General features: G+C 43.3%; 1 protein-coding gene across 1 annotated transcript in view; it reads left to right on the top strand.

Annotated features, from left to right (window-relative positions):
- Positions 1-1919: 1919 nt before the first annotated feature.
- Positions 1920-11513, top strand: part of LOC115466835 (TRPM8 channel-associated factor homolog) — a 41888-nt gene continuing 32294 nt past the window's right edge. Inside the window, exons 1-2 of the mRNA XM_030198381.1 lie at positions 1920-1971; positions 8343-8966. Of these exons, the coding sequence (XP_030054241.1) occupies positions 8350-8966 (617 nt within the window). The 5' untranslated portion in view covers positions 1920-1971; positions 8343-8349. The remainder of the gene's footprint in view (positions 1972-8342; positions 8967-11513) is intronic.

The following is an 11513-nucleotide window of genomic DNA, read 5'->3' as shown; positions in this document are numbered from 1 at the left end:
CAGGACCCGAGGCAACATGGCTTTACCAAAGGAAAATCCTGCCAAACGAATCTTATTGACTTTTTTGACTGGGTGACCAAAGAACTGGATGAGGGATGTGCGCTAGATGTAATCTACTTGGACTTCAGCAAAGTCTTTGATACGATCCCCCACAGAAGACTCGTGAATAAGCTGAAAGGTTGAACTTAGGACCGAAAGTGCTGAACTGGATAAGAAACTGGTCGACCAACAGGTGGCAGAGGGTGGTGGGAAATGGAATCCGCTCGGAGGAAAGGAAGGTGAGCAGTGGAGTTCCTCAGGGGGTTGGTGCTGGGGCCTATTCTGTTTAATATATTTGTGGGAGATATTGCTGAAGGGTTGGAAGGAAAGGTGTGCCTTTTTGCAGATGACATGAAAATAGGGACGAAACAGATGCAGCTGTTGCAAACCTGTCAAATGAACAGGCTATTGACATCCCAGCCGGTGTTACTGAAGAGGAGTTTCATCACTACATAGCTGTTGATTACGATCTACAAACAGCTGACGATAGCACTGATGTCGAGATATGCGCCTACACGGCTGATGATGAAACAGATGATGAAATGAGCAGCGAGGCACATGCTGACGAAATTCAACAACCTCCTGTCACTTTTGCAAGAGCGCTGGAGAGTCTCAACACCGTGCGGGCCTATCTGGAGGCCATTGAATGTCAGTTCTATGACAGTTTTTACCATCTGGCAGACGTAGTCTATGGAACTCACAGACACAAGAGTGTACAGTGGAATATGACTGATTACTTCAAGTAAGCCTAATGTCAGTTAACGGAGACTGTATACTGTACATATAATAAACAGTACTGTACATATGTTTATCAGATGTCAAGCTTCTTTGGGTCACAACAGAAGTGCACGCTCCGGTTAACTGCATGTATTTCTTTGGTCCTAGACCCTTGCACTTAAGCGAATTGCACTGTATTTATACTACTATTGGGCTATTTTGGTGCTACTTTTGGGCTGGAAAAATTTTCGCCATCTGGCAACTCACAAGGCCATGGTGGCCATGGCCCCACACCTAGTTTCAGTTTGCTTGTAGCAACAGCGTTGAGGAGGCAGCAGGGAAGGGAAGAGCACCGTTTCCACGTCTTCTTGCTATGGTCTGGCAGGTGAGAAAGTGGTTGCAGGGATGAGAAGGCAATGGTTGGGCCCTGGGTGCATAGGAGCCGACTCTGTGGGTGCTGTGGGTGCTTGAGCACCGCCAATATTGAGAAAATACCTTGTAAGTGTCCAGAGAGGGGTTATTTCCATTGGGCTTAGCACCCCCAATAATTTTGAACAGTTAGCACCTATGCCTGGGTGCTGTATACCCCCTACCGATGTCTCGGGTATCCCTTCGGGTACTGGGAACCTATGATCTACTTGCAAGATCTGTAATAGCTTCTAACTGGAGAATTAATCATCTTCTTTTAACCGCTAGATGGCACCAAAGACTACGTTATGTAGAACGAATAGACAAGATAGTTGCTTGTAAGTAAATAGATCTGACTCTTCTGAGAAAGCTTGGTTGGGTATGTTCCAGAATTATTTAGTCTAGGTACGGGAGAGAGGTGGGGGCATTGAGAGTTAACAAAAAATTTGGATGTTAAAAATATAACTCTTGCATTGTAACGAAAGACATTATGTGTTATGTTTTCACTGTTCAATAAAACTTCAAGTAACCCCCCCCCCCCCCCCCCACAAACACATCATAGGAAAGAAAAAATCTTTAAAATTACATCCAAATGAGAAATGAAGAGAGCAGCTTAACCAACTCAGAGGGTCACGTTTATTAATAGCTAACAACTCCAACAGCACTTCCTTCTTCTAAATGCAGCATTTTCTAGGGGGTTTCCAGTTCCTGATGATTCACTGCTGTGCTGCCGGGAAAACATTAGAAAACGAAAGTAAAAGGTAAAAACAGGTATTGAGTCCGGAGAGCTGCTCTCTTCATGTAGAGGTAAATTTTAAAAGACGATTTTTCTTCTTATGGTGTTGTTAAGTGGCAATAATTATTTAAACATGTTCTGGCTTCTTACTAGTTTTTTTTTCACTGTATATCGCCTGATTGTCTACGGGAGGAATATGATTCCTACTGCTTTACTGCTGCTGAAACGGTGGATTGAGGCGGGAGCTATTTTCTCATTCATTGTAAACAGGGCAGGGCAGGATTCACCTGTAAATTAGATTAGCTACAGCTTAGGGCCTCACATTACAAGGGACCTCATTGTTATTACGTATTAGTTTAATAATATTTCTTTAATAAAAATGTTAGCATCTAATGGACCATTTTATGTACTTTCTCAAGCATAGAACCTAAACTTCACTTCCTACTTAATTGGGCAGGGAGGAGAGTTCTCTTAAATGTATTTTAGTAGCCACAACACACAAATCTTGCCTGATTGTAAGGAACCTTTTCTGGTTTTAATCTATTTTTATAAGTAAAATTAGTAGGGCAGAGGATGGGTTTAGTCTGTACGGATTGTTTTAAATTGATGCTGAACACATTTATTTTTTAGCTTTCTACAATATATTTTGTGTTGGACCTGAATTTGACTAGTCATGTTATGTAGCCTTATTATGCCAGTTTGTCAAAGTAAGTACTGTAAGGTGTTATTGTTTATGATAACTTATTTGTTGTGTCGATTACTTTTTAGTTATTATTCACTGCTCTGTGGTTGTAATGTGCCTCCTTTTTTAGTCTGAGGCCTAATAAGCATAAACTATTTAGTAATACTCCTATATACATAAACATGAGAACATAAGAAAAGCTATACTGGGTCTGACCAATGGTCCATCTAACCCAGTAGCCTGCTTCCAACAGTGTCCAATCCAGGTCACCAGTGACTGGCAGATAGACATGGGGAAAGCCATTGCTTGCCCTGGGATCCCATTTTCTGGCAATTCTCACTCTCTCTACTCCTCCAGCTAGCCTTAGGTTGTCAGCAGCGGCAGCACTCCACACAGCTTGACTTTAGCCAACCTGCGGATCCTTTCCTCTGCCACGTTCTGCTCATTGCATCGGAGGGGCGGGATGCGGCAGAGGAAAGGCCCCAAAGACCAGTCAGACTGAAGCAGTGCTCCTCATGAACAGACATGAACTCTGTTGATTTTTGTCTTCTCCAGAAGACTCAGTCTCTCTCTTTCTATCTTTGTGTTGTCCAGTGTTGTGTTGTTTGTCTTTTGTTTTGCGCCTTTGAAATGATGAAGAAGACATTCTCAGGATGAAAGAGAGCCTGGAAATGAAGAAATAATCCTTCAGACAATGGAGAGCCATTGACTTTTCATGTTAATATGTTTGATGGTTTATAGAGTTATAGTAGAGGAATCTACTGATACCAGATAGGGGGAGTGTTCTGCCACCACTTTGTGTGCATGCTATACTGTTTACATTTGCTGTCCAGTTGTACTTTGAACTACCAGTTGTCTTATTTCCTGGTGCGTTTGTAGTTTCACGCTTATGGTGTAACCTCTGCGCCCTCAGTCATATGGTCTTGGTTATTGGCTCAGGGTTCTGCCTCCATGCCTACTGGGTAAGAAGTCCCTCCCATCTTGTTCAAGGAGAAGAGCTGCTCCTGGCTTGCTTTCTTTAACCCCTGAACTTGCATTGCCTTTTTACTACATATATTGCATGCCATCCTGTACTGTACCTCATTCTAAAGAACACATTCATCAGCATTTTTTTCAGTAACTAAGCTCACAGCTCTTTGTGGTCTGAAGGGTTGAACTGAAACAACAGACAGACTTTCCTGCTTGTGGTAGCACTCTTGATTCTAATGCATTTTCATGTTGTTTGTTTTGTTTGCATTAAAGAACAGTTGGAACTAAGAGCTGAGTCTCCTCCTGGCAGGGGCGTAGCCAGACAACAGATTTTGGGTGGGCCTAGGTAAGAAGTAGGTGGGCACCAAGTGTTCTACCCCCCTCCCCCCACCCAAAAAAATATCTCAGCTGGCGGGAAAATGCTTCTTTCCACCTTGGCAGTCTGCAGCAGGGATGTGCTGAAAACAGCAGGTGCAGGTATCATGGAGAGTCACATTTTCATTACCACCAGGGGGAGGTGTTCAGCTGGTGGAGCTTGGGATCCCCACCAGCTATAACTAAACGTGTTGTACTGTTGGGTGGGCCTGAGCCCAAAGTGGGTGGGCCCTGGCCCAACCAGGCCCACCTGTGGTTACGCTACTGCCTCCTGGTGAATGCTTGGGGTATTAGTTTAGGTTCCTGCCAGTCATTGTGCTGGACATCTTTGAGAGAGAGAGAGAGAGAGATGTGGGTGGGTGTGAGACTGGATGCTGTATGCCTTTTGTGAGTGAGTGGGGGATGTGTACCAAGTATGTAGGTGGGGATGGGACGACTTCCCTATGAAGAAAGATTAAGGAGGCTAGGGCTATTCAGCTTGGAGAAGAGACGGCTGAGGGGAGACATGATAGAGGCATATAAAATAATGAGTGGAGTGGAACAGGTGGAGGTGAAGCGTCTGTTCACGCTTTCCAAAAATACTAGGACTAGGGGGCATGCGATGAAACTACAGTGTAGTAAATTTAAAACAAATCGGAGAAAATTTTCCTTCACCCAACGTATAATTAAACTCTGGAATTTGTTGCTGGAGAAAGTGGTGAAGGCGGTTAGCTTAGCAGAGTTTAAAAAGGGGTTAGACGGTTTCCTAAAAGACAAGTCCATAAACCACTACTAAATGGACTTGGGAAAAATCCACAATTCCAGGAATAACATGTATAGAATGTTTGTACATTTGGGAAGCTTGCCAGGTGCCCTTGGCCTGGATTGGCCGCTGTCGTGGACAGTATGCTGGGCTTGATGGACCCTTGGTCTTTTCCCAGTATGGCATTACTTATGTACTTATACATGTACTGTGTGAAGTGAGTGCATAGGGATGAGTGTTTGAGTGGATTTGGTGTGTATATGTGTGTGACTGCATGGGGTTGAATGAATGGCTGTGGTGTTTTTGAGAAGGTGTGTTGCTTGAGCCACCCTTTTTCAACCCCTTCTTCTCTTTCCATCTCCCCCTTCCCTCTGCTCTGAACCTTCTTTGCTCCTTTCTCCTTTCTTTTCTCTCTTTTCTTTACTCTCAACCTCTTTTTAACCCCTTTCTTTTCTTTATATTCCATCCCTTACCCTCCAATCAAAGGCTCATGATCCTGCACACCCAGATTCAGCCACTCATCCACTCTCACTCCCAGGCTCAAACACTCAGCAATTCCTTCCTAGCTTCTCTTTCTCTCTGTCTCGCCACCAAGCACATTTCATTTTGGTCTTTTCATTCCCTTTGTCTTCCTCTTCTTCAGGCTCAATTTCCCAGACGTCCACTCTTATCCACAAAAGCTCATTCTCCTGCGCTCACCCCTAGCTCATTTACTCATCCAGACCCCAGATTTCCCCTAGATTCATTCCCTATCTTTTCCCCTCCAAGGCTGATCTTTCTTTCTTTCTTTCTTTCTTTCTTTCTTTCTTTCTTTCTTTCTTTCTTTCTTCCCTTTCCCCTTTTCCCTCCCCTCCCCTCCTCCCGGTTATATCCTTCCTGCTTTCCATAATTTGTATGTTTGATTCCTTGTTTGTATGGTGTGAATGAGGTACATCTTTCCCGTCTTATTAATGGCACAAAAGGGTTCTCCGAGCCATTTTCCTGTCACAATAGCAGCTAATGAAAACGGAATGCAAATGAGCTAATTAGTATTATAATGGGCATACAAGGCAGTGCACAGCCGTTTTCCGACCCATGCACAAAAGCAGTACCTACCTTTACCATGGAAAACTACTACTACTACTACTTAACATTTCTAGAGCGCTACTAACGGGAGGTCTGCATCTCTTGTTAATGCCTGACTGGGGCTACAGTGAGCTGTTGCTCGTGCAAGAAGCATAACGGGCACTTCTGTGGCAATTTATTGGAGGTTGTAGACGGTTATTATACATCAGCAGTGTAGCTACGTGGGGTCACAGGGTCTTGCCCCTCCCCCAAATTTCTTATGACCCCCTGGTTTCACTAAAAAGAGCATCCAGGACGTGAGAGGAAGAACAAGCAAGGCAGGCAACGTGGCAGAACCGAGACCGGGGCTGGATGAAGGCTTCAGCTGGTGGGGGTTGGGGACCTCTGCCAGCCAAAGTATTAAATTGTGGTGGCGGTGGGGCAGCAGGCCAAACTGTGCCCCCTCACCTCGGGCTCTGGCCCCCTTCCGCCGCAAGATCTGGCTACACCCCTGTTATACACATAGCTTGTCTGCATGTATGAAGCCGTCTTTGGCATTGTGCAGCAGAGGGAGAGAGAGCAGGACCCTGGAAAGAGAAAGAAGTTTCCCCTTTACGCAGAGGTAGATAGCAAAGATCCGAGGGAGGCCCAGGTCTGTCTCAGCCAATCACAGCACATTTAGCTGACACCAGTGACAGCTAAATGCGCTGTGATTGGCAGGCACGTCTCTTTTTTTTTTTTTTTAAATGCAAGAAGCATAACACTTCTGTGGCAATTTAATGTAGACTGTAGACATCTGTTATACGTGCAGCTTGTCTGCGTGTATGAAGCCATCTTTGGCATGCGCAGAGCAGCCACGCTTAACGCTTGGCTGCTCTGCGCATGCTCAGCTGACTGACTGGCTTTCTCCCCCCAGGAAAGAAATCACATGTAAATGAGCTAACAGCGAGCAGCTCATTTGCAATCAGTTTTCTTCATGCATGCCTGTTTTTTTCCCGATCGTTAAACAGCAGCCGGGGATTGGTAAGGGAGGGGCTTTTTCCTTGGAGTTAATGCATCTGGGCTAGAGACTGATTCTTGAGTTCATTGCCATTCCGTCCGGGTCACATGACAAGGACAAGTGAGGACTTGGAGTGGAGCAAGGAGAAGCCAATGAAAAGAAAGGGTAAGCTTGTGTAAGCCAGCTAGTCACATGATGCCTGTTTATATGATTCACATGATGCCAGAGCCGGTGATGGGAGGCAGGGATAGTGCTGGGCAGACTTATACGGTCTGTGCCAGAGCCGGTGGTGGGAGGCGGGGCTGGTGGTTGGGAGGCGGGGATAGTGCTGGGCAGACTTATACGGTCTGAGGCGGGGCTGGTGGTTGGGAGGCGGGGATAGTGCTGGGCAGACTTATACGGTCTGTGCCCTGAAGAACACAGGTACAAATCAAAGTAGGGTATACACAAAAATTAGCACATATGAGTTATCTTGTTGGGCAGACTGGATGGACCGTGCAGGTCTTTTTCTGCTGTCATCTACTATGTTACTATGTTATATGTATGCTTTTATTTATTTATTTACTTACATTTTCTGTGCTGATGGCTTGGAAGAATAAATCAAATTATACTATATGATGCTAGGTTTCACATTAGGAGCCACTACTGAGGACATGGATAGTACATTGAAATGTTCTGCTTAGGGTGTGGTGGTGGCCAAAAAAGCAAATGGAATGTTAGGAATTCTTGGAAAGTTATAGAGAATAAAAGAAAGAATATCATAATATCTCTGTAATTCCCCATGGTGAGATTGCACCTTGAATACTGTGTGCAATTCTGGTTGTTGCATCTCAAAAAATATATCGTGGAACTGGATACAGAGATGGGCAACCAAAATGGTAAAGGGTAAGGAACAACTGTCATATGAGTAAAGGCTAAAGAAGTTCAGCCTTTTCAGCTTGGAGAAGAGATGGGTGAAGGGAGATATGATGGGAGTCTATAAAAATCCCGATTGGAGTGAAATGAGTAACGAAAATTGATTGTTTACTTTTTCAAAAAGTACAAAGACTAGGGGGCACTCCATAAAGATACATACAGGCATATTTTCAAAGCACTTTGGGAGGCTAAGTTCCATAGGTTTCTATGGAACTTTGGGAGGCTAAGTGCTTTGAAAATGAGCCCCTATAACACATTTAAAACAAATAGGAGAAAATTTTCATTCAACATATAGTTAAGCTCTAGAAATCATTGCTGGAGCAAGTTGTAAAAGCAGTCAATGTAGCTGTTTAAAAAATGTTTGAACAAATTTCTGAAGGCAAAGTCCATAAACTGTTATTAAGGTAGACCTGGGGAAAGCCAGTATTTATCCAGGGGTTAGGTAGCATGGAATCTTTTTTCCAAGAAACCACAAATTTTACCCAATGAAGATGTCGAAAAACTCCTTGCAGATAACTTTGTAATGCCTGCACTTCAATACGCTCTCATATGGATTCACTTTCATGTTTTATGTGTGTAAATGTATTTAAATTGTTAACATGTATTTTGTTGTTTGGTTTTACTTTTTTGTGACAGTTTTTCCATAAATATGTGGTCTGAATTACAACTAATGAGTTATGAAGAGTATGACAATTGTATTTCCTTTTTTCCACAGAAGCAAAATGAGATCCTTGGATGCATATAAAAGTTTGGTCAACGGTATTAATGAACTGGATTTCACTGGAAATTGTGTTCCATGTGACTTGTTGCTGACTGGAGATAAATCCTTCCCAGTGCTGGTGAACCACAGAAATCAAGTTCTGATCTCTGCTTCTCAATATGGAAAAGGGCGAATAGTAGTGATCTCGCATGAGGGATACCTGAACAGCCCCAAGTTTTCCTTGTTTCTTCAGAATGCTATTGTCTGGCTAAAACCCTCTCCAGAGGCCTTGGTAGGTGTCCAAGTGAGGTTTAAGTTCTTGGAGAAGACTCTTTCCAGTAACGGCACCCGCACACAGTCAAATGCTAAGTTCTTGGATACATTTGGAGTGTACTGTATGGATGCCTATAATGATAATCAGGCAGAGGAGCTGGTGATGTTCATGAAGAGAGGAGGGGGGCTGCTTATAGCTGGTCAGGCCTGGTGGTGGGCCCAGGAGAATAAGTCAGCAAAAGATATATTGTTATTTCCTGGAAATAAGGTTGCATCTGTTGCAGGAATCCATTTCACTTCCAACTATGCAGACACTGGGGTTTTTCCTATCTCTGAAGAAATGCCTCTAATTCCATTGATGGTGAAGTAAGTATTTCATCAGTTGTTCCTTTAAATGTTATATTTTATTTTAAAAGATAACAGAAACAGCGTTGTGTGTCTTTAGGAAAAAATATTTCTAAGTTTTCGTCACTGAGAGGTTTGCTTAAAGTGTAGGCTTTCTTCCAATATTAAGGTGTTGCAGGAATTACCACTATTGTTAGCAGAATCTGTGGTACTTCAGGAGTCAAACACCACACACCAGAATGAGAGAGAAATCTTCTTTATTTGCCAGCAAACAAAGTAGGACATCAGCACTAGGTCTCTTCTTCTCTTTCTCAGCTCTCTGGATCTTATGGCTTCTGTCTCAGCTCCTTCTCTTCTTCTGTTGTCTCTCTCCTCTTCTTCTTCTCTTCTTCTGTTGTCTCTCTTCTAACGTAAGCTGCTTCTGCTCTCAGTTATATAGGGTCCTACACCTCTCTAGCCCCCCTTTCTCACCAGATGGTAAAGAATAGATTGATTACCCTGCCTTGAACTAATTATTACTTACATTTACTCCAAAATATCAGTTACATAGGTTTGATATTTCCTAAACTGACCTATGACCTGGGGCCTCTCACACTAGACATTGTGGCACCTATCTCTTGCATTTTATTATGATTAAATTCCCAGCTAACTTCATAACTTAGGTTCATTGAGGGGCTAAGGGGCCAGTCCTACATTTATTATTACTTTCAGAATACCAGTCCTTCACTTAGCTATAATTAATCAAGACTTTCCCTGACCTCTTTCACCTATTAGCTTCCTACACAGAACTCGCTAGGACTGTGGATAATTCAAACCAGATGATGACCTCTTAAAACTGCAGACAAAGCTCCACTTGAAAAGTCAGTCAAAGATGTAACACTGAATTGAAAAGATATTCTACATAGAAATAGAACTTATTAATTACACAGAATAAAACATATTCTAAAATAAGCAGAAATCAGAATTCCTTATAAGACAAATCCTAACTCATCAAGAATATCTAGAATTATTTAAACAGCATTCAGCCTACTTTTAAAACTGCAATATGCCTTGCTCATAATGGTATCCAGATGTGGTAAATAATTACTTCTCTCTGACCTTTCTAACCTCTTAGTCTAGCAAAAGTTAGACATTTGAGTAAATTAAAACCAGATGGCATTCCTCCACTTTACAGGACTGAAAAGTTAAAATTAATATGATTTCTTTGCCCAAGCTGCCTCAAAGGAAGATGAGGGAGAAGGACACAAAAAGTGAAGAGAGAAATAATAGGGATGGGCATTCATAAAAGAAACCCTAAATTTGCTGATGACACAAAGTTATTCGAAGTTGTTAAATCATAAGAGGACTGTGAAAAATTACAAGAGGACCTTACAAGGCTGGGAGACTTGACATCCAAATAGCAGATAACGCTTAATGTGAGCAAGTGCAAAGTGATACATGTGAGAAAGAGGAATCCAAACTATAGTTACAATCAGGGGCTTAGCCAGACACCCAATTTTGGGTGGGCCTGGGCCCAAGATGGGTAGGCAGAAGAACCCCGCCCTGTCCCACAGGTAATTTGGTCTCTTCTCTCACCTGCATGCCATATGGTCTCTCAAACATCCCCCCTCTCCCGCATACCTTTTAAATAGCAGATTTTCACCGGCAGCAAGCAGCAACTAATACACACTGTGTATGTTGGCCCCACAACCTTCCCACTGATGCATCTTCCTGTTTCCGCATAGGGGGGAATATGTCTGAGGGAAGGCTGTGGGGCCGGTGCGAGCAGTGTATATCAGTCGCTGCTTGCTGCAGGTGAAGATCTGCAATTTACAAGTATGCAGGAGGGACAGTTGTTGGGGAGTTTTCAGCTGGTGGAGCTTGGGAATCCCTGCCAGACACATCATAGGTATGCTGCTACTGGGTGGGCCTAGGCCCTCCCGGGCCCACCCTTGGCTACACCAGTGGTTACAATAATGCAAGGCTCCACATTAGGGGTCACAGACCAGGAAAGGGATCTAGGTGTCATTGTTGATGAATCGTTGAAACCCTCTGCTCAGTGTGTAGAGGTGGCGAAGAAAGCAAATAGGTATTATTAGGAAAGGAATGGAAAACAAAAATGAGGACATTATAATGCCTTTGTATCGCTCTATAGTGCAACCACAGCTCAAATACCGTGTGCAATTCTGGTCACCGCATCTAAAAAAAGATATAGAAAAGTGTAAAGGGGGGTCCACTTCCTCTTGGGTGGAGCCGGCAAGCCTGCGGGACTCCCAGGGTTCCTGAACAGAATACTGCTGCTACGGGGACTCAGGGCCAAAGTATTTTATTGTCAAGGTAATTTCATACCAAAAATCATAATTAATTCTTCATAACAAAAGGTACAGCCCTCTTAATATAGTCTTCAAAAGAAAAAGGTACAGTCCTCATAAGATAATCTTAAAAAAAAAAAAGGTACAGTCCCGGTCCCAAAATCCCTCAGCAAACGCTCAGCTCCTCAAGACCTCAGGTCTTCTATTAGGGCATTAGCTTTCCCTTCCCCCTCCTTCAGAAGGGTTTAGTAAGAGTTCAGCACACTTCCAATATAGC

Source organism: Microcaecilia unicolor, chromosome 3, assembly GCF_901765095.1.
Source record: "Microcaecilia unicolor chromosome 3, aMicUni1.1, whole genome shotgun sequence".
Classification (NCBI taxonomy): domain Eukaryota; kingdom Metazoa; phylum Chordata; class Amphibia; order Gymnophiona; family Siphonopidae; genus Microcaecilia; species Microcaecilia unicolor.
Note: the sequence above shows the minus strand (reverse complement) of the source record. Positions and strands in the feature narration are given on the sequence as shown.